Source organism: Amblyomma maculatum, chromosome 1 (genome assembly GCF_055883805.1).
Source record: "Amblyomma maculatum isolate TAMU_Amacu chromosome 1, ASM5588380v1, whole genome shotgun sequence".
NCBI classification, from domain to species: domain Eukaryota; kingdom Metazoa; phylum Arthropoda; class Arachnida; order Ixodida; family Ixodidae; genus Amblyomma; species Amblyomma maculatum.
Window position 1 is genome coordinate 35,943,971 of NC_139344.1, and position 23,242 is coordinate 35,967,212.

The 23,242-nt window shown below is 44.8% G+C and overlaps 2 protein-coding genes across 4 annotated transcripts in view; one reads left to right on the forward strand and one right to left on the reverse strand.

The window, feature by feature from the left end:
- Usp20-33 (Ubiquitin specific protease 20/33) overlaps positions 1 to 23,242 on the forward strand; it is a 134,581-nt gene that overhangs the window by 101,455 nt on the left and 9,884 nt on the right. For 2 of the 3 annotated variants that reach the window (XM_084587958.1, XM_084587957.1), the window contains 5 exons: positions 976 to 1,045; positions 4,750 to 4,855; positions 6,303 to 6,384; positions 11,904 to 12,012; positions 17,363 to 17,468. In XM_084587958.1, the coding sequence (XP_084444084.1) occupies positions 976 to 1,045; positions 4,750 to 4,855; positions 6,303 to 6,384; positions 11,904 to 12,012; positions 17,363 to 17,468 (473 nt within the window). Of the gene's footprint in view, positions 1 to 975; positions 1,046 to 4,749; positions 4,856 to 6,302; positions 6,385 to 11,903; positions 12,038 to 17,362; positions 17,469 to 23,242 lie in introns of all 3 variants that reach the window. The other variant, XM_084587959.1, reaches the window with a different exon arrangement.
- LOC146202128 (uncharacterized) lies at positions 12,873 to 14,947 on the reverse strand. Its single transcript, XM_084587960.1, has one exon. The coding sequence runs from the start codon at positions 14,895 to 14,897 to the stop codon at positions 12,954 to 12,956; it is 1,944 nt and encodes a 647-aa protein (XP_084444086.1). The 5' UTR covers positions 14,898 to 14,947; the 3' UTR covers positions 12,873 to 12,953.

The window sequence follows — 23,242 nt, forward strand, 5'->3', positions numbered from 1 at the left end:
CAGAAAACACTGTTCTTGCCTCTTCTGCCCGTCTAGGCTGCTCTGCCTATATTGTTCCTCTTGGCAAAGCCATCATCATAAATGCTTTTGTGGTGACTAGGTTGTAAAAAACATGACTTTATGACCCCGGGATACAGTAATTTCATGGCCCTGTGATACAAGGCCTCTCAGCCTGCAGCCAAAATCTAATTGGGGGTCAAGTTACATTCATTCTACATTCGCTTGCTTTTCATACATAAATCTCAGTCATTGCCTCATGCAGCATATTCAGCTCACTTTTTACATAATGTGCAAGCACAGAGTTTAAATTCTAGCAGCCTGTGGCATACTTAGCAAGCACCACAGAGTTGGGAAAAAAAGTCAGCAAAAGAAAAAAAGCCAACAAAAAAAGTATATGACCTTGTCACTTCGTGATGAAGACTTTATTATTGTTAGCAAATAAATGAGGAAGGTGCATCAGGCGGTCAAGAGCCCTTGAGCCCCAGCGGCTTACATGGCCCAGGCCACTGCCGCCACTGCTATAGATGCTACACTATAGCACCTATATCCATGCTATATAGTGTCGGATCGATATTTGCAGACATGCCCACAGGACATCAGCCAGTGATGCCATGATCTGTATTTCTTTTCTTTTTTTTTTTAATTAGTAACATACCTATTGTCATTGAAAGAAGTGTCCTTGTCATTAGGATGCTGCAATTTATCAATACAGGCCGACTTCAGTTTGCCCTCGGTTACCGTTCAATGCATTATTTCTTTGTAGGGTTCACTGGGCCTTTGATTCAGCACCATGGTATGCTGTGTAGTATACATCAAGGGAGGCACGTGATCAAAAGTTGCACTGTAAACTAGCCAGAATAAATTAATCACATTTGCATTATAATAGAAGTTCACAGCATTCATCAAGTTCTGTCCTCCATGTCAACCTTTGTGAAATGTCAATTTGGTAGCGACACAGCTGTGGCTTGCTTGCAGGAAGTCCTCGGAAGAAATGCTGAATCGACGGACTCGGACCTACGAGCTCATGGAACGTAGCCGCAGTGAGGTAATAGTTTTTCACTCATGTTTCAGTTCACATATTCCAGATGCCATTTTATTTAGAGGTCACTCAGAGGGCCCATAGTGACACAGAAATCATGCCTTTCCACATTTTCTCCAACCAGCTTTGAAATTAAATTGCAAAAACTTGCTGGTACATTTGTGACAGCGAAAGGGTTATATACCATGCTTAGATGATTATAATGAAGGGAGAAGTTTCAGGCATCATACAATTGAAAAAATTAAATCCAGTAAAATCTCGTTAATTCGGCCTTCAAAGGACCCGAAAAAAAACGTTTTATTTATCCAGAGTTCAAATAATCCAAAGTTCAAACGCTACAAACTTTGACATTTGTAGCGTTGACCCGAGGAGCACCACTCATACTCTCGTGCACAGCGCGTTTACTATACAAAAACATGCACAAGCATTATTATTTCATATATTTAATTTACGCGGGAAAATATTGGTGTTCGTAATAATAGCAGAGATCTTATTTAAGACTCATTACTTTTGTACTCTCTACCAGGGTAACCTGCGCCGCCGAGAAAAGCAAACAATGAAAAGCACAGTCGTATGAGCGTCAACGCGTTTAAAAAAAAGGTTGTTTTTTATTAAGAACTGAAAACCTGCAGTTACAAAAAAAAAAAAAAAGGTAGCGTTATATTTTATTTTGCATTTATAGAAAGATGTTAGTTCATTAAGCAAAACCGAAAGCACAGATAGTGGCACCACAAAAGTTTGGTGCCAAACATCTGAACTATTTCAACAGCCTTTGAGTTTTGCCGTGTAGCTGCGGCACAACTCCTTCGAGTTCAATCGCGATTGAAAATCTGTGGTTTCTTCAGGTGCTTTCTTTTTCTTACACTATTGACTGCTGCCTGCAGCTCCCGTTGCAGATCCTCCTTCACTTACATGCACTTTGCTACTCGCTTAGTCACAAAGCCCATAATTTTTGCCTCTACTATCTCGCACATACTCTTAAGCATGCAGTCCTAAGCTACTGCATTATGCAGTAGCTTATGACTGCTTAGAAAGCAGTTAGGGGCTGCTCAAGCTTCGCATTAAGAGTAGATACAACCCCTTTAATACAGCCATTTCGTTCCCCGAATTTCCTTTCTAATGCACGGCTTGCCATCTGTACTGCTGCAGCGCAGTTTGATCACGAGTTTTCCTGTGGGGGCTGATTTTCATGTTGCAACGAAGGAGAACAACAAAGGCTACACCGACTTTTCGACAGCACGAGACCTATAATTCTGTCACTTTAAAATTGTAAGGGCTTCTTTAGAGCCCTTTTTACAGTGGGATTCAGTAGCAGAGCAGTGGTGCCTCTTCACAGACAGCCCAGTCGCGTTTTGAGGATGCGGTCAGTGCAATAAAGCATCCTCAAAGTGCGACAGTTCAGTGTATTGGAATAGTGGGAGAAGCATGTGAATGGGAAAGAGAAATAAATACATGTAGGCATTAAAACGGCGTGACCGCATTTTAAAATAGAACTAAAAGACAAGTCAGCTCTTCCTCTGTTTTAACAATACCGGCTGAATCACCCACTTCGCAGTGGGAGTCGCCGGTACATTTCACTTCAGTAAGTTACCGCAAGTGAGTAAGTCTCCAGCTAGCTAATCTCTCTATTCATTCTTCCTGTCCATTGCCGCATTTGAAGCCTGCTGTTCCATCTTGTCTGCCGCTGTCTTTTACTGCTCTTTAGTTTCTCCGGGCTGCACAAATGCCGTGTCGTGGCATACGCAGCTGCCACTGGAGCTACTTTCGGCCGCCAGGAACGTTAGGCCTAGCGTGGTGGGTTCGACACAGTCACCGGGCGCAAGTTCGTCACCTTGTGCATCCCATGATGTCTTTATTGTGAAGTTTTTCGATCCGCAAATGGTTCGCTTTTTTGCCAAACTTTTTCTGGGGTGAAATTTCGCCACTGATCAATGCATCTCGTGCTGCTTCAATCACAACACAGAAACACAATGGCACTGCCTCTCGTGCTGGGCTGCGACCGAGTACGTTGTGCAGACAACGGAGGCCTATTCAGCCAATCAGGTGGCGCCCTCACATCACGTGCCCTGGAGTAACAAATAGGATTGAGCACTGGGACCTTTTTTTTTTTTCTTTTTCTGGCGAGAAAACGGGTGAGAATGGCACGGTGGCTGGAATTCGATGACGGAAAGCTGCTCTTTCAGTCGAGACCAAGATGGCTTAAGTAGCATGCATGAAACAAGAGCTGCGCACCGTGGAAAAATCACCATTTTATCATCGATTTCATTTGAAATTCAGTCACGAGTGACAATATAAGTTGTTTTTGCGGGCAAAATACTGAACTTAGAACTGTGAAATTTTGCAGACGGATGCAGAACTGGCCGCAGACTTCGAAATTATTATTTTCAGAAAATCAATTTTTTGGTGATTTTTTAAGTTTAACACCCGTGTTCCCCTTAAAGGGCCCCTGAAATACTTCTTGCGGTAATATTCTAATGCAAGAAATCCATAGAGATGGGCCTTATGAATATTACAGTGTAATTTCAGAAGTTTGCATAGAGCATATAATTTAGAAATAATTTTTAAAAAGTGCTCCTGGCGACTGATCAGGGTGACACATCTCTGCATGTTGTCCTCCCATGTGATGTCATGGGATTGCTGGGCACACTCGCTTATTGAGAGCTCTCAATTTACGTGAGTGGTGTGCTATATAGAGCACCATCGTGACTTATTTACTTCTTTTTTCTTGCGTCCCAGCGTGGGCTGAAGATTTTAGTAGGAGAGGAGAATCATTTTCAATCCCCCGTATCTTCAGTGCTAATAAAGGTAGCTTAAAAATTTTTTTCCGTCGCGATGAAGATTGATGAGATACTTGTTGCTCGTACACGTTTTCTAGTTTTCGTAAATAGCTCTTCACGGACCCTTTAAAGGACACCGTGGACAGCTCCATGCAGTTATTGTTTCCAAGGAAAGTTTATTCTCTGGCTTTGTGGACATTTGTGGGGCAGCAAAAGACGCATTCATAATCGAGAAAATTCGAATTAAGTATCTTCCCGGCAGCCCAATCAAGCTTTTGACGTCCTTGCCTAAAAGAATGGTTCCCGTTGTTTCCATGCAAATGGCGGTAGCACTACAATGCAAAGATCATTGTAGTGCTTGTGGGAAAGAAGGAAAGCAGAAAAACAAAAGTTGTCGCCCCTTGGTTTCAAAGACAAAGATTTTGTTTTGCCACAGGGACAAAATGACGAGAGAAATTACTGAGGCTTATTACATCAGTAAGAAGCAGTCGCAGTGCGTCAGCCAGCCTTCCTTGGTGCTTATCGATAAAGAGGTTTATTTTTTGGATAATGTCTGGTGAGAATTTATAATTTGTAAAACTGGCCGTTGGGGGGGGGGCTTGTATGTTTGGTCTTGTTCGATAGGGTTTTCTACGTGGCCGATGAAGGAAAAAGATATCTTTTGAATTTGCCTTGGTCAAGGGTTTCGTTCTTTGTAACATCATGTGACATATTCTTTGTATAAGAATCTGCTTTCTTCCTAATAAAAAATTAGTTGCGAGACATCGCTCGTCTGTTGTGCCTCTATTCTTGTGTGTTTCGTCTTTTTGCACTGTTCCACCCACTATGCAATTGTACCAACTCGCCCAACTGTCCATCCTACTTCCATTCTTTAATATTCACTTGCTAAGCCAGTTTCATGGCTAAATTAATTTTGATCACTGGTTCTTGCAGCCCTGTCTGCTCAGCTTCTTCATATCTAAGCAGTGGGTGAACCGGTTTAACACATTTGCGGACCCTGGCCCTATTGACAATGGGGACTTCCTCTGCATTCATGGAGGTAAGCTCTGGGTTCAGCATGATTATCACAGATTCGCTTTTGGTGAAATTTGGTTCTTTTTCTTATAGCATCACTGGATTTGTGCCATTGACTTAATTACTACGTGTAAATGATTATTGTTTGAACAAATTTACTCACCATACCCAAATATATTGTGTATAATTTTCACCTGTGTATGCGATTGAGTTTCAAAGTCTCCATTTGTATTCTTCCTTCAGTTTGAACTTTTTGGAGCACCGTAATTGTAACGCGAGGCTCAGGATTTAACCACAAGAATTTCTTCAAGACAGCGTATTACTCAGCCATATATTTACATGTTTTACAAAACTTGTGGTAGTATTATTGTTTTCTTAAGAGGAGGTGCGACTGTTTTGTCCAAAAATTTTGTTAGCTTTTGAAAAATATTGCTTAGGCATTAGCCACCTGAAAAATGCTTTTGATTGTTTTTCGCGTGGTGGCGTCAAGTGAAAAGACAACGAGTGCTGAAAGACATTATTTGCGTTCTTCATGAGTCGTTAAAAAAGTTTTTTGAACTGGCTAAATTTGTTACCTTAGAGCGGTAATAGAACATTTTGTTAGCATTCAGAAGATTATATTACACCCCGGTATTAACAACTCCAAAAATGTGTTTTCAGTCTTTTATTATAGTCATATTGAGCAGAGAGGTTCAAATTTCAGAGGTTTTATCTGCATTCTTTTTTTTTTTTTTTTTTCTTCTTCAGATAGGATTTTAAAAACATTTTCTGTACAGATGCTTATAAATGCCTTTTGTTAACCATGAGCTTGGCTGGAATAAATGACCTAAATCAGTTTGTATTTTTATTACTTAAACATTCATGAATGGCAAGTTTATTGCACCAAGGAAGAAAAAAAATCTGCTTTTACCCACAGCATTTTTCTGGTCGTGGTTATGTGTAGTTATGTGGCACAACCATTCCTACTCTTGTACAAAATTTCAAATTTTAGGAAGCGTTAAGAAAACGGTACATCAATATAAAAAATATAAAGAATATATGGCTAAATTGCAATCTACTTCTGAGCGCTAAGCTTATCGACAAATTTAAAATGTGCCAATTGTGCAAACGTTATGTGCAGTACTCATGCCAACAAAACTTGTTGAAACAGGTAATTTTGCATGATGAAAGTGGAAGCTTTTTGAGTTAGCAATTCAAAATAAAGATACATGCTTGTGTTGTTTGCTTGTTTGTTTGTTTTTTTTTGTTTTTTTTTTGTTTTTTTTTTTGTTTTTTTTTTTTATTTTTTTTTTTGATGGTTTCTGCATTAAAAGTGTTATAATCAATAGCAGAGCAAATACTTGGCTGTTGCACTCAATCCATGTGTGTCATTGACGCTGCATCATTGCAGGAGAGTGCGCATTAGGTGTCTTATTAGGGTCACTTGTTGCCTCAGAACTGCGTGTCACCCTGAACGGTTTTTTTTTTTGCAGGGGTGCAACCAGCCAAAGCCCATATAGCAGAAGAACTCTGTGTGCGACTATCCCAGTCAGTCTGGGAATATCTGCACGACTCGTAAGTAGCCCTGGGGCCCACAAACAAGTTTTTACGTTATTATGGCACTTCAAGTCAATCAATAGCAGCGCTGCCTCATAATTCTAACGTAGCTACAAGTGGTGAAAGTGTACCCACACGGTCAGGTAACTCTATCTCATTGAAAGTTTTCACTGCTAAGAAGAGAATTTGTTTGTATATTGTCGCATTTGCATGAGTTAATTTCACTGCGCAATATATTGTTTAGTGTCCTCATGTCTAGTCAAGTGGCAAAAAAAAAAAAGAACTTTTACACTCCCCATAGACCTTGTCTTTATTTACCTTGCGGGCTAACAGAAAATATTGATGTGTGACCTTTTTTGTGCTACATGTAGGGTTTGAGTTTATTTCTCTCTCACAATTAAGAGAGCGAACTGTGACAAAAGCCGGTTAGTCCTGACGAGGTCACAGAAGGCAGACAATAACTGCTATATTTTGATACACTGCACTGGTTGTTTGCAAACACTTCTTATTGACTCTCAACTGATTTACAGTTAAACCTCGATGTAACGAAGTTGGTAAAATCTGCAGTTTGCTTTTAAAATTTAAATTTCGCTACATCGAAATCTGTCTCCTGGCACGCAGAGAACTCTCCAGAACGTTTCACAGGGAAGGCTTTCTATTGGGGTGGAGGTGGACATTATATGCGGGATGAGTATGACTTGCCCGCATAGCTTTTGCTTCACCATCGTCGTCGGCCTTTTGTATTGCGAGTCCCCGACCGCATTGTCGATTCAACTGCGCATTTGGCCGCCACTGCCGCGCAGAAGAGAGCCTGGAAAATCAAGGCGCCAATGGGGGGCCACATCGGCTTTCCCGCCTCGCTTTTTCCGTGTTGGCGACAGCAAAAACAGTGCCCTTTATCGCACCGGGCGAACTGAAACCCAATGCCCACTTTCACATACCCACTTCAGGGCGCGGTACAATCTCTCCACAGGTTATTTTCGAGCCAGCAACAAAATTTAAATTTGACTACGTTGAAAGTTTGATAAAATTTACTTTGCTATGGGAGGGGGGGGGGGGGGGCTGAAACTAAATACATGGTGTTCTATGAACACGAAGTTGTGATACTCAAAATAATTTATTCATTAGATTTCATTAGATTGCTGTTCATTTAATCGAGGTTTAACTGTTTATACTATTGCTTTGGTGGTTGCATTCTCTTCCTGAATACACGTTGTGCAGGGACTGCAGGTGCATTCCCAACTCCTGTAAATGTTGTAAAGGGCAGCAAGTATTTTATTACAAGCAATAGTATGTTATTGTTCCAACCCTGCAAAAAAATTCTTTACCTGTGTATGAGCACACCCCTCTTGGAACACCTGGTTACCACTCCTATGTAACGCAGCAGGACAGCAGTTTGTAGAATATCCCACAGTATCAGTCATGGCACAGCCGTCAAATGGAATGCACGATGGCGAAAGTGGCGAACGTTAGTAAGTGCTGTTGCGCAAAGAAGGCATCACGAATCCATGCAGCAGCAGTTGGCGCAAGCACTCTTTGCTCTGCTGCGCACAGTGGGCGTCACGGATCCAGACTTGGCGCTCGGCCATCTCGGTGGTGCAGTGCCGCCCTGCTTTCCGCTCCTCTTCTTCCTTCGCACTCCTTCATTCTCTACGCCAACGGCACAGAACCGGGAAACGTGCCTCTTTAACTGCCGCCGCATTAAAAAAAAATGCGTTCATTGGGCAAGTAAATGCGGTAAGTACTGGCACCAACCTGCACCAGGCGTCAAGTTTCGCGACCAAAATAAAATTTTTGCAGGTTTCAGTATCTACTTATAGGGCTGCAGTTGGCTGTGGCTGTTGCCTTGTTCAAGAGTATCGCAGAACTTCACGAGAGGCAAACTTCGGTAGCATTACAAATCTTTATGCAAACTTGCTAAGAATGGATCAGCTACAATTACATAGGCTGCAATCCAATGCTTTTCTTCTGGATCTGCCTATAAAGTAGCATTTGTAATCTGAGCATTGCTTTTAGTGCAAAAGCACTAATTTGGAGGTTCAGAGCCTAGTAAAATCGTCTTAACGTTTGAATGTTCGTGTGTAGTGCTTTCACACTAAAATAAGAAAAAAAAAATTGGCGGTCAGAACGGATTCAAACCAATACAGAAATTAGCAGAATTAATTGTGCTCGCTAAGAAAGGCAGCGGCGTCCGGCATAGTGTTGTGGACACCACCTTTCACGGTTGGTAGGTAGCTGAGCGGAGAGAGGGCCATCTCCTCGCTTTCAGGGGCGAGGGTGAAGAGTCGGAAGGTAGCTGCCATGGGCACAAAGGAAACTGTTGGTGTCCCAGTGCACTGCATAAGTTACATGTGGGTCTCGCTGCCTTTCTGCCGCCGTTCGTTGAAACATCCAACTAAAGCGGAGAGCCTCCACCTTCCAGAAGCCAAACCTGCCAACCTTGTTCCTAATTGCACCTTTGTTTAGATAGAGGGCTGATCTTCCAGCCGCTGCCACTTTCAGTTCACTATCCTACCTCACCCCCAACCACCTCTCCCTCCAGAAGCACTATCCACCACCCACCCATCAATCTCAAACTTCAAGAGGTGCCAGAAGCCAGACAGAATAGCCAGGAGGAAGGTGGGTGACTGGATGGTGGCACTTCTGGAGAATATTGGTGGAAGGATGAGCAACACAGCTAGTGCACCTAGGAGTTATGGTGGATCGGGGCTACTTCTGAGCACCCTCCGCGCTCTGAAAAAGCATCCGAAATTTTCGTAGCTAAGAAAAGAGAAAATGTAGCACATTTCTTGTATTCTGGAATTGTTTTATTGTGCGTTCTTATTTCAATGTTCAAAAGTTCTCAACTGTTTAGTGTTCTTATTTGCAGAAAATGTTGATTGCATACAGTCGAACCTTCTCAACTGTTTAGTGTTCTTATTTGCAGAAAATGTTGATTGCATACAGTCGAACCTGCCCCGCCGGGGTGGTGCAGTGGTAAGACGCCCGACTACTGTGCCGGAGTTCCCGGGTTCGAACCCGACCGCGGCGGCTGCGTTTCGATGGAGGCGAAACGAAGTGGCGTCCGTGTGCTGTGCGATGTCAGCGCACGTTAAAGATCCCCAGGTGGTCGAAATTACTCCGTAGCCCTCCACTACGGCTCCCCTTTCTCTCTATCCACTTTCACTCCCACCTTCATCCCTTCCCTTACGGCGCGGTTCAGGTGTCCACAGAGCAAGTGTGACAGATACTGCGCCTTTCCCTTCCTATGAACCAACCAACCATACAGTCGAACCTCGTTATATCCGATATTCGTTATAAAGGTGCGTGCCCAAATTCCTGTAAATAAGTTTGTTAATAAAACTAAACAAAATGTTCACTAATATGGACAACACAAAGGTGCAAAAATGCACAATTTTTAATTAAAAGCTTAGCAACAGCATGAAATCTCGCTTTTCCTTAAGTGTGGGAGAGCAAAAATGAGTACTAAGAAAGGATGTTGCCTCCGCGCACAATTTCCACGACGGAGCCATCGGTCTCTCTGGGAGCATAGCGCACACTCACATGTCGGCCACAGCAGGGGCTCACGCCATGACAAGGCAACGGCGATGACATGCCAGTCAGATGCCTGTCAGCCATTGCATGGCCGAACTCAGCTGCGACGGCGGCGACGATGAGACGCTCGAGTCAGGCTATGGCCGTTTATAACCTCCGAGATCACTGCACGCGGTGATCTCAGAGGCCATAGGTTGTTTGTTCTAGTCTTCGTCTTCGCTGCTAAATGACAGGGCACGCGAAGTGCAGGTGGTTTAAACATCTTTAGCTGCAGCGTTGGCTTCGGCCATGGCTGTTCATGACCTCCGAGATCACACCTCCAAGCGCGGTGGTCTCTTGTTTGTGGTAGGCTTTTTTTTTTTTTTTTTTTTTTTGATCTCCTTGATTGGTTGAAAATTTGCGTTTCTTAGTTTTTCTGGCTCCCTTACGTGTTTTTTGCCATTATAATGCAAAAACACTGTGTCGTTATAGCCGATATAGCGTCAAATATTGAAATTTTTCTTTTGTTATACAGAAAGAACTCCCATAGAAATAAACCACAGTCCAACCAAACTTTGATTTTAGTTCGTTTTGTCCGATAATTCGCTATATCCGTGTTCGTTATAGCGAGTTTCGACTGTTCATTTTTAAGGCAATTATACTTTAATGATTATTCAGCTGCACTTCGGTGTATGTTGTACCAAGATAGTGCAGAAACTTCATTTATTAAAAAGTGATTTGCAGCATCTATCAGAATTGTCTGCTTTTTCCACGGTCCCGAAAGGGTTAAGGTGGGAATCTGGTGTTATTGTAATAGTGAGGAAGGATGCAAGGCTGGTATGTAGCATACCTGGGGATGTAACGTGCGTGGGCTATGCCAACCATGATTCCATGAATCCACCGAACGTTGTTCATACATCAAATGCTATATGAGTACATTGAAGGAGTGGAACAAATGTCTCTGCAGTATACTGAAAAATTGGACAAAAGTTTATGTGTAGAAGTGCCTAGACAACTTGCATTCCTATGCCTCGTCTTCGCCGTCATCGCAGCCCAAGATTTTCTCAGTTCAATTCAGTCGTTCAGTCGTGTCCGACTCTTCGTGACCCTATGGACCATGTCACGCCACGCTTTCCGGTCTCTCACTATCTTCCTAACATCACATAACTTTAACTGCAGTGCCTCGAGGATGCCATCTAACCACCGCATTCGCTGCCTGCCCCTTCTCTGGCGACCCTCAACCTTTCCCAACATGAAATCTTTCTCCAGCGACTCCTCTCTTCTCATCAGATGACCAAAGTAGCTGAGCTTTAACTTTAAAATTTGACCCTCCAATGAGCAGTCAGGTTTTATGGTCGACAATATCGACTGATTTGATCTTCTGGCGTCTTCGCCAGCACCACAATTCAAACGCGTCAATTCTTCGGCGGTCAACCTTTTTCACAGTCCAACTCTCGCATCCATATATCACAACTGGAAAGACCATAGCACAAGTTATACGGATCTTGGTTGGCAGACTAATGTCTCTGCTCTTTACTAGGCGGTCAAGGTTAACCATTGCTCTCTTTCCCAGAGAGCAATGATTTTCTAGGTACTGGCTTTCTCTCGAAGCAATTTATCTTCAGTGATTTCGAGCAGTTGCTAAATTATGCTCTTCTTAAACACACAGGCTGTGCACCTCATGACACAGCCACCACTCTGCAAAAGTGAATGCATATGGACATCACAGCCTTCTAGCAGGTGTGGAGGCATACTCGTTTATACTTAGTGGAACTTGTGGTGTCTTGCACTGCATGGTGGAAATGTCTGGTCAAGTTAAGAGGAATTCCCGCCCTTTTCAAATTGTAGCTACTTGGCAAGGAAAGTAGGCCTAGCAAGCCGAGGGTAACAGTGTGCCTCGGTGTTCGCGTAGAACTTGCGAATTAAGGCTGACTGGATGTGGCAAAGAGTCTCATTATTTTTTTGGTTAACCACATGGAGAATTTTTACTATGTGTTCATGAATCTGCATTTGTGCCAATGCAGGTTCGGAGGAGGTCCAGCCTGCACCCACCTCTACACCTGTCCCACGTGCACCAGTGAGCGCGAGGCCCTAGAACGGAGGCGCAAAACTGAGCTGGACACTTTCATCGCGGTAAGCAAGGCTGCTTCCAGAAAAAGTATGTCCTTGACATTTCAAGTGTAGGTCAAAGCTTATGCATATGCGTGGTTTGCCAGATCCAGCATTGCGTTTTAGAGCTGGTTATTCTGTGCTGTATTTCACAGGAACTTGCTCCACGTTTAATCATTTTAAAGAATTTGGCTACTAGGCTGGAGAAACGGAAAGGGCATTGTTATGCCAAGCAGTACTGTTCAAAGTTTCGGCATTGGTCCTAAATTGTTACAGTGGGGAACACTTTCATTTATCCCCATCAGTTTTCTGGTCATGTGCCTTATCTTATTGGCAGTGAAATGCTTTGTGAGGTTGGTGCATGTTAAAGAACGCCGGAAAGTGTTGATGTCTGCTCACCTTAAGGGGGGAGACTGCTTCTGGAGAAATTTTCTCAATTTCTTCGCCAAACTCAATGAAATTGCATATCCTTATCTAATTTCTCATGCTGATTTCAAAAATGTGATTAGTTTTTTGATAGGACTATTGGTTCTCAAGGTACAATTAATTAGCCCCCTATTGTTCACAAGAACAATAGAGAGAAAAGTAAACAATAAAAGCTCACAAATTGCACATGGTTAGACTCTAGAAAGAAAATGCAACGCAATGTTGGAAACAGTTTTCTAATTTTACAATTATTACTGATTTTACATCAGAATGAAATTTGTGCAAAAAATTGTGACTAATATGAAATTAAGAACTGGATCATTAAAAATATTTATGAGCCTTAATTTAAAAATCTGCTCCCAACATTGCATGCTTGGGTAACCTAGGTACATGCTAAAAAAGGAATTGTGGTTCTCTCAGCTATAGATGCTGAGATATGCTACTTTGAAAGTCATTCTGAGAAAAATGAGAAAAACAAGCAGAGTGATGTTTATTGAGGAAAAGTACTAAATTATCCATCCAGCCACCTTGGAAAGTTACTAATAGCCTCCTGGAATGTAGTCAGACTGCTTATTAGCATTTAAATGGCGTTTTTTTAGAGTGCGCTGCACATTTTCTGAGGACTTGTGCTTCTGTGCACATGCACTCTTCCTTTGCTTATCTTTCTCCTGCATGTGTTTTGTTATCTGGGGGCTGGCAGTCAGGTGCAGCTCTTTCAGAATGTTTTTTGCAGTTCTTTCACTCCCTGCATTAAACTTCATCACAGCCTCAGCCACAGCTGCCTGGACCGTGAAGAGCGAAGCATGGCGTTCCTTACGTGCCAGTGCCCAAAAAATTGAATGCAAAAATTCATTATTGTTCTGTGTTTTGCCTCGTTGTACGCGCTCCAGAAGCCTCTTGTCAGAAAGCCTTTCATAGACTGGCAGCAAAGCTTCACAAACATGAAGAGGCAGGTTGTGTCGGTGATGCGGCATGGTCTCACCTCTGGCCTCTGCAGCATTCTGCTTACACCAAGACTCGGGGCCTGTTGGGCAGAAGCTGTGATTGTAGGTTACATCATTAGATGTAACATGATGGTAGGTGGCCATCACAGCCTTCTGTGTGGCCTCCACATCACCAGTGTGTGACTTCAAAGCCCATGCATAGTAGGAGCTCAACTTGGAAATTAGATCTCCTGTAAGCCTTCCTTTGCCACCAAGGGATTCTCCACCAGAACCTCTCTGTTTCGTGATCACATTGCGCAGAGCAGTTCCCATGCGCTTCTGCACATGGTTTATGCAGTCTTCCTTTGTAACTGCTATGTAGCCATATACTTTTGCTTCTTGCAAAGCAAGGAAGGTTCGGCTGTCCCCATCAGAGAGCATGGTCGTGTAGCGGAGGTTGTGCTGTTGTAGGGACCGCTGGAATAAAATAAGCGCAGCCTCGACTTCCATTTCACCAGCCTTTTTGGTGGTGTTTTTCTGGCATTTGTGGCCTTGTTTCCACGCCGAATACGCCGGGTCATCCTCTTTTGGGCCTCGTTCACACGCGGCGCAAAAATTGCTCAGCACGACGTAATCGAGCACAAGTCCGGTGAAAAGCTCAATAACAGTTCCGATTCCGATGTGAGATGAATGCCCGCGTGTCATCCACGAGCCGTCAAACGAAACTGCAATATTTCCGGGGTGACCGAAATTCAGCTCGGAGTAAACCTCCCGAACGGATCGTGCGCAGTCTGCTGTCATCTTTTTGGCTGCACGGTCCACCGCGGGCGTCAACTTCTCCTTGACATATTTCTGCCACGTTTTTGTATGCAAACCTCGATGAGATATATTCATCACTGCGAATATATCATTTAGCGCACCACGCTGATTGCCGGTTGCTTGCATAGCGCGCGCGGCAAGAATGTTCACAATGAACGGATTCTTTTTTTGTCCGCCGATCACACGCGGTGAACTCCAGCCACAATTAATGTCGCCGCAATTCACGCATGAAATCGTCAACTTCACCGCAAGGCCATATTCGCTGCCACATTTACCGATGTTGACATCACCGCCGCACACTTTACACTTCACACACGCTAGTAGTGCGTTCACGGAACTCAAGCTGATAACGGTGAAGGTTGCGTCGTCGAGCGGCTCGGCAGCTGCGGCATCTTCGGCGGTGTCTTCGGTTCCGCCGACAAAAGCTACCTTGCGCTCCGTTGCAGGGGTCGATGCCATCAGTTCAAGTTTTGCCTGCGCTTTCCTTCCGACTGCTTCGATATCGGAAGGTTGCAGCATCGGTGTGTCGCGGCGAACGCATCCGCTGTCAGAAGCTTCTGCGTCCGCCGCCGACGTTGACGTCAGGCCTAACCCGGTCAGCACATCACGATTAGATGCAACCGGTGACACATCAGCGATGCTTGCAGTTTCCGCGGAGTTCTTGCTCTTGAAGTTGTCAGTGAGCGATTTCTTCCTCTTTTTTCCGAACTTGTGCGTTGTTCGGAACTTCAGCGCCGACATCGTTGCAAGACGCACCAGCGACGATACTCCGACAAGATGGCGCCCACTGACGCTTGCCACAGGCGTGAAGCAGACGACGAAAAGCGTGTCCGCCAATCGGGTGACAGGTTTTAGTCACGTGCACCGACTAACGAATAGCAGCGCACGTCGAGACTCTCTTTTGGCGCTTTTTTTCTCCACAACCAATAGTCGTAAACGCGCAGCAATGGCGTGAAATTGAAGATGAAAAGCTGCTCTTTCAAACGAGACCAAGATGGTGGCAGTCACTACCGGGGAATGACAACTGCGCATCGCGGAAAGAGCGTGGTTTTCGCGTCAATATCTGCCCCGAGTGTGCGCGGATATTTATTTTTTAATCGTATTACAACCGAAATATTGACTCCAGCGCTCTGAAAATTCATAAACCAGTAGAAAAAGAGGTGGAGATTTCAAAAATTCTAGTTCTGAAAAATCGATTTTTTCGCGATTTTTTTGCTCACAGAAGCCGTCTCCCCCCTTAACAGCCCAGTCAAACTGGTTTCTCCAAAGGTTGTGGAAAGGTTTATAAACTAGCCTAAAGCCCTCCACTGTAGCTCCAGGACGCTATAGATCCCACACACTGCTTACTACCATGTGTCGAAGTAGAGACTTGGCTTTTATTGACCTTATTATACTTTTTGAAGCAGGCAGTATGAATATGCTGGTTAGGCCTATTTGCTAGAATTGCTTTGCTTGCATACTCTGCTAGTAAAATGAGGACGACACATAGTATTTGTCCTTTGCAGTTCTCTAGTGACCCTCTTGCGGTGATGGGTTTGGCAGCACTCGTCTTCACATTTGAAGAGCCTTTTTTTTTTTTAAGGTAGTAATAAATTTTTTATGGTATGGAGCCCAGTATGATGCTATTTGCATTTACCACTGTGATACGTAAGTAGTGAAGCGTTCAAACAGAATGGGAATAGAGGCAGAGAGAAATTATTGGTTAACTTAGATAGCAGACAATTTAAAGATGGCCCTGAAAAGAAAACGGGGGTGTGTTGTAAAGCATGTCAGCCGGCCTTGAAATGAGTTCTCTGCAAGGTGCCCATTGTGGGCGTTAAAGGAAAGTACAGTAAAACCTCATTTATCCGGATCTCATAACTCGGAAATTCGGTTAACTCTGACTCACTGCGTGGTCCCGGCAAGACTGTGTATTTACCCGCACAAAGGTTAACTTGGAGAACTTCGAGGATGAGGGCTACCGACTTTCCTGCTTTACGGTGCGATACAGCATGAATGTGCATCCACAGCAGGCGGGCAACGGGAAACCTACGCGAGGCTAGTCGGTCTGTGCGCTGCTCGGCAAAAACGAAAAACAGCGGCAAAAATTAAAAAAAAAAAAAGCTGAAGGGCACGAAATTGGGTGATGGTGATAGCGGATCATGTGAGCAGTGGCTAGGTGGTGCTGGTGACCACGCGTTTCAAAGGGAGAATCCTTATCATCAATCGTCAGGGCGACGAGCAGAGTGGGTGAGCATAGGCAGCGAGACTGTTTGTATTTTGCTGTTAAATGACTGCCACTGCTGTCCCGTGGCTGCGATGGCTGCACTTACTGCATGCCTGATTTCTTTGTCCCAATTGTTTGTGATACGATGGTGGCAGCACGCAAATCATGAAAATAAGCACCCGTTGCTCTGTTCGACTGTGTTTGGGGCCTGTTGCCATTGCACTTTACAACGATGGCGATCGCCACTCCAGTGAAGCGACGATGATGCTGCCGTTGCTGGCATGCTGATGAAGACGGAAATTGTTCCGGCGATGAAAGTCATGAGCAGCCGATGTCGCACTATGCAAGAGGCCGCCGAGGCTTTCGCTGTACTGGGAGAATTTTGCATCGAATCGCGCGGTAATGTGCGTGCTCACCACAACTTGATGGAACTGAAAAAAATTTTTATTGCGCAAATTTCGATAAAGAAACAAAGAAAAATAATGCAGTTTTTCATGCAATAAAGGTATGTGTATGCCCAGTACTTCTTTTTTTGTGGTTGTTGTTTTCATGGTAACTTCGATAATCCGGATTTCGGTTAACTCGGACATTTTTGCCAATCCCTTGCGATCCAGATTAACGAGTTTTTACTGTAAAACACCACGTCTTTAAGCATGGATGTGACAGTGCTGAGCATCAAGCATGAAAAGGGGAAAAGTGGAGAGTTAAAAGAACAGGGAAAGCCTGGTAAAACATGCATATTTAACTAGAGAGCGGAGTCTTTCTTTCCTTGCGATGCTGTTGAGGTGTCCACCTAAAGGTGAGACAATTACTCACCTTTCATTTCCTCAAAACCATTTTTCTTTTCATTTTCTTCTCTTCAGCGCCGGTTGCTATGGCAACAAAGGTATTTGCCTGTTCTAATGAATCCGATTGAATAGAATGGAATACCCTGTACACATAAGATGTGCGTGTTGATGCATGTATTTCTTGCAAACTTTGTGCTGCTTTGTGTTTGCAGCTGAACCGAGAGTTTCAGCAAAGCCAGGACAGCCCAGGAGTCGTCTATGCAGTCAGCATGGCTTGGTTCAAGCAGTGGGAAGCCTTTGTGCGACGCAAGGACGCAGGTGAGAACTAAATGGAAATTTTCCACCGTTGCCCACCAGCCTTTCATGCAGAAACTTGTGCGCACTTTGCTAGTCATCATTGACAATGTGAATGAGTGAAAAGGGGTTTTTCTGGACTTGGAAGACGGGGAGTCATGAGCCTGTGGATTTTAGAGGCTGCCCTTGGCTCCTCTTCTGCCGGATGGATGACGCTTCGCTGAATTGCAGAGTCCGTACTTTGCAGCAGGGTCTCCCAGGCTTCTCTGCTTATTATATTTTGTCCCACTACTGTGAATTGCGGGCACTCCAAAGTTATGTGGTCAAGGGTCCCTCTCACTCCACAGTGCTTGCATTGATCATTGTCCTTATGCTCCAGTAACGCGGGAAACGCCCAGGCAGGACTGATGAAGGTGTTAGTCTGTAGCCGCCTTCACTCTACAGCTTCTCTGTTACAGTCGAACCTCGATATAACGAAGTCCTACATGCAGCTGAAAATTTTGTTTAATCGCGAATTTTGTTACGTATAGGTTGCTATGTTTTAGCTGCCCAAATGAAGTAATAGGTTTGTGGAACGCTGCTGGGAACATGTGAATTACTGATTCAGGAAATAAGCAAGAAATTCTAGCAATAATAGCGCTAACAAGGGCACCGGAAGTTATTTTGTATATCAGGAGCACATAATGAGTGATAACAAACGGATGCGGACGCATACTTTTTCTGCGTGTGCGCAAAGAACAAGTGCAGTGCCTAGTACTCAAAGCCGCCACTCGATGTCGCCATTGGTATCATCATCATCCAGTGTTTGCAAACTGAGACAAGAGAGAGTTGATACAGTAAAATCTCGGTGATACGAATTTCGAGATGATATGAATTCGCGGAATATCCCGGCCAGAGTGCATTGTTTACAATGTGCAAAATTTTGGATGGTCAGAACACTCTCCCGCACCACAACGGATGATATGAACGTGCGAACTGCGGCCGCAACCTTGAGCACTACGCATTGCCCACACATCGTTGACTTTACGATCGCCAGCCGCGCTGTACGTACACATCACAAGCAGTGTGCGTGGCTGATAAACTGCAGACGTGACAACCGCTGTAGGGGAGGCAGCATACGCAGTGGGTGCGCACGAAGTGGACATCGCTGGCTCCATGGTCGCGATCTGTGAGCAGTTTGCGGCGCCGTGCGGCCCACATGCCGCCATCTCCAGTTGGGTTGTACGCGCTGCGAGAAGTACACGGAGTTGGGCGGATCGCACGTTGCCGACATCACGATCATTTTCCATGCCACGAAAGGTTTGCAGCAGCACGCGGCCATGAGTAGTAGTCGGCGGCGCACGTGGCGGCGGGTGCGAACAGGCCGCACATCGTGGACATCGTGACTGCCAGTCACACTGTACGCATCGTGAGCAGTCTGCGGCACCGCGCAGCTGGCATGTTGCCATCTCTTGTCGTGCTGTGTGTGCCGCGAGAAGTCCGCGGAGGCACACTTCGCCAACGTCGGGATCGCGTGTCACACCGTGTGCGCCGCGATTGGCGAGCTGTGACCGCGCGACCGTAATAAACCTTCTCAGGCGTAAACAGATCTGCGCGACTGCCTTTCCCATGCTTCTGCATACTTATTTTCGTTTGTTAGGCGTAAACGATCTGCGCGACTGCCTTTCCCATGCTTCTGCATACTTATTTTCGTTTGTTTTCATAATACGAATTTTCGGAGTTTTTTCACGACCCCGTGAGATTCATATCACCGAGGTTCTACTGTACGAGTTTCTAGATAATCTGATCTAGGGACTTTGGGATGCTGTCTTATTATTGTGAACTAGACTTAGGGGTATGTCTGCATCGCCCACGCAGGCGCGGCTATCTTGGGTGCAGAATCTATGTTCAGGCTTCACATGCACGTACCATATTTACTTGCATAACCGAGAACTTGAAAAAGAAGAAAAAAAAATGTCAGCGCGTCCCTCTGTTTCACGCCGCTGTCCAATATAGTTCTTGGCAGTGCTGCTCAGTGAGAACAGCACAGTGTGTCTTTAATGGTCTCTTGGCGTTAGCTATAGTAGTGGGGTAAGGGGAGGGTGAGAACTTGGCAGAGTGCCAGCGACCTTGAGAGGAGTGTAATGTTTCCTGCTCGGCTCATCCCATTGCGTTGATGGGGTGGGTGCCACACCTTTTGACGGGAACGATGCGATGCGAACTGACCCCATGCTTTCTTTGATGATTGATGGTTGGAATGAGCGCTTTTTCGTTCTGACTGGCCAGTTATGCCATGGCATGACGTGTCCTAAAACTTCCTTACCAAGGGTTGTGTATGCACACGACTGATTTTTTTTCGCTGGCAAATTCCAGACTGCCGGCAAAATCGGCACGTAAAAGGTCAGATATTAAATGCAGTGTGTGTCAAGGCGGTTACTCGTGCATGCATGCGATGCGCGAGGACTTCATTAAATCGAGAGTGTGGTATGAAATTACTTCGTTAAGTCGCGGAAAAAAATACAGTTTTCAATGAGGCAGAGATCGGGAAATAAAAAAGAAATTGTTACATCGCGAATTTCGTTCTTTTATAATAGTCTATGATTTCCCCGGAAGTGTGAGGAGGCCTAGCTGCTGCCCGGAAGTAGACAGCTCAAGCTAGCTCATGGGCCACCTTGTTACAAGAGGAAGCAGCATGCAGGGGTATCCAAATTAATGAAATTTTTCTATTCAGTGCTCATTGTGTTAGGATTTTGGCTGCCTCCGGCAATATCCTTCTCTTTCCGAAATTTTGGATGGCAGTTCTGCTTTCAGTAATTATGAATTCGGCTTCCGTTCCTATGCAAGCGAGCCCTTTGGCAACTTCCTCCACATTCTCTATTTTGCGTCCTCTGATGGCTGCCACAGATACCGACACCCCTCGGCCACCAACTACCAAAGCTACCACCACACCTGTTTTGTCGCTCGCCGCATCGGCATAGGCTACTTCCTTCGCTTCCATATTTTCGAACCTTCATTCTAAAGCTTAGCTCATTTGGCCCATCTTTCAACATTAAATTCTGGATGCATGTTTCTAGGAAAAGGAGGGGTGAAAATTCTGGATGCTAGGAAAAGTGGGGGGGATTCTATTCATGTGTTGTGCACCCAGAGTTCAAATAGTTGCTCAGTCAAAGTGCCCATGGGCAGTCCAGGCACCTTCTTTACAGATCTCCAGATCAGGAACCCAAGCAACCACCGACATCCACCGGACGGCCAATGGCCATCTGTTTCGGATGTTCCGGATGGCCGACGGATGTCCGCGAACTGCCAGTGGACGTCCGTCGGCCGTCCGATGGGCATCCAAATGGGCATGTTTGTCTGGCCAATGACGTCCATTTCGGACGTCCGTTCCCGGATCTTTCTAGCATATTCGCATATATGCTGCATGCATGCTTTTTTCGCTCCCACGAGACAATAAAATAGAAAAGCAGCTTAAAGTACAACAGGCATATTTTATTGTAAAATGTCTAATTCCTCAATATGACGTAAAACTTTAAGCGCACATCCATCTTCCGTGATGAAGTGGAAGCAACCAGGTTTCTGCAAAAAGAGAAAAAAAAAACAGGTTAGTAAATAGCCTGTAGCTCATGCACAGCATAATCCTTGACTCGAGGTTTTCTGGAGGCCAATATCTAGAAAATTGAGTATTTCTCATATTGTACCTGCCCTACAGCACTTGTTACAAGCAGTCTCAAATATCAGCGAGGTTCTGCCCTCCTTTCCCTTAGTTCATGCTAGTTATATCGCACCCGCTATCTTTCGAATATCACATATATTCATCTGCAATGCTTCAAGGATAAAGCTAAATAAGCTAAACAGTTCAGAAGGCAGTATCATACAGGCCATACCTAAATTAAAATAAGCTGATAACGTGCTTCAATAATTTCAAGCACAGAAAAGGCCACTCGCTATCTGAAATGATTTTTTTTTGTAGTGGTGCACAACTTTCAAGCTCGCGAGCTTGGGCGATTATCGCTTATCGCATTGTACAGGAGCAGTTATGCATTTTATCACTGTAATGCACTGCAGCGCAGACTGTGCCCTCGCAACTTGCATCAAAAAATGCAGAGCATGCCACTTGCGAAGGCAAGCATATTAAAAAAAAAAAATCTTTGAAGACCGACTGTTTATCCAGCGCCTTGGTTGACGAAACCAAGGAGGTTGGTTATAAGCCTCGCAAGATTGCAAGAGTGGAACGCGATAGCACCTCCAGCAATTTCCTAGTTTGCGTAGAGGAGAGGGAGAGCCAACTCAATCAACATACACGGACGCCACCGCGCCGATTACTTCTGGTTTTCGGTGTAACTAGCTCCTTAATGCTATCGCGTTGAAATGTGTCAGTAGGTTCACTGCGCTGTTACATATTCATACAATTTTTGCTGCGCAGATTTTCACGAAGCTCGATCGCAGTACTCACTTTCAAACGCGGTCGCTTTCGCCGGAGTCGTCCGTCCTGATGTGTTGTCGTTGGGAACCACTGTTGCTCCAAGGGGGTAATCCTTTCACACTAGGAACTGGCACAACTGCACAATCGTTGTCCTTGCAGTGCACAAAGATGGGTGAAGGCATTCGAGCATAGTTGCATGCACCCGCACAGAACGAAAAAAAAAACTGCTGCCGCGAGCCGCGGCGGCAGGACGACAGCCGGCAATGGCGGCACAGAAACACGTGGTACAAAACTACGGCAGAAACATTCATGCACAGAAATGAATTAGCCGTAATACGTTAACACTATATTTTTACTGAATATTGTTAATTTCTTTAAATAGGTACCCTTTCTTGTGAGGATATTCAAGCGAAACCTACCATTCCCCCCCCCCTCCCTTCCCCCTCACACACACACTGCGATAGAATGCGCAACTTTCAACCAAACAGCACGGCTGGCGGGGACTGGCGGGGATTTCAAACATCAAAAATACTTTTTGTAAAGACCCACAGTGCAAGGTAATCCGGCGCTTTCGTTCGCCAAGACGTGGTCGTGGACCATCGTGGATGGCGAAGCCGTGCAGGTGGTACATGTAGTACATACATTCAGGCTCAACTAGAGTAACAATTGAAGATCACGACCGCCGCTACCAACGGATACAACGAATTGCGGCATGAAAGCTGAGAAATTAATTACAATCGCCCCATACTGTGTATGTGCCAGAGTTTTTTAGGCCAACCACCTACTCATTTGGTATATAATACAATTCGCTATCTCAGGGGCCGAATGGAAGTTGCAAACCCAATTGGATTTCCTATTGGAATTTTGAGTACCATTTGGAAAATCCGAATGGAATTTTACATGCAATTAAAACTATTTGGAATGCCCAATTGGTATTTGCAGAACCATTTGGTTAATCCAACTGGATTAATCCATTGGAGAGGTGGTGTCCAATATTGGGTCCAGATGTGACCATTTGCAGGTCCCAATTGGCCCCAATGTTTTTTTTTTACTTTGCAGGACGCATCTCGAGCATTGAAGACAAGTGTGAATGTTGAAACAGAATTTTGTCAGCGAGGATATATATGTCCTGGAAACATACTCGTCCGTACGTACATCGGACGTACACCTAGTCTCTCATGCGGATATACAAAAACGGACGTAGTCCGTACGTACATCGGACGTACACCTCGTCTCTCATGCGGATATACAAAAACGGACGTAGTCTGTACCTCCGACAGACGTATGAATACGGATGTCCGAAACCGGAGGTTGTACGTATGTCCGATAGACGTACAATTTCGGCAAAGGAGGTTCGGCTCTAGCTCGGACGTCGGTGGTTGCTTGGGAAGTTTCT

Bases quoted from the DNA above. Each gene is read 5' to 3' on its own strand.
- LOC146202128 (XM_084587960.1), bottom strand. From the start codon at position 14,897: ATGTCGGCGCTGAAGTTCCGAACAACGCACAAGTTCGGAAAAAAGAGG.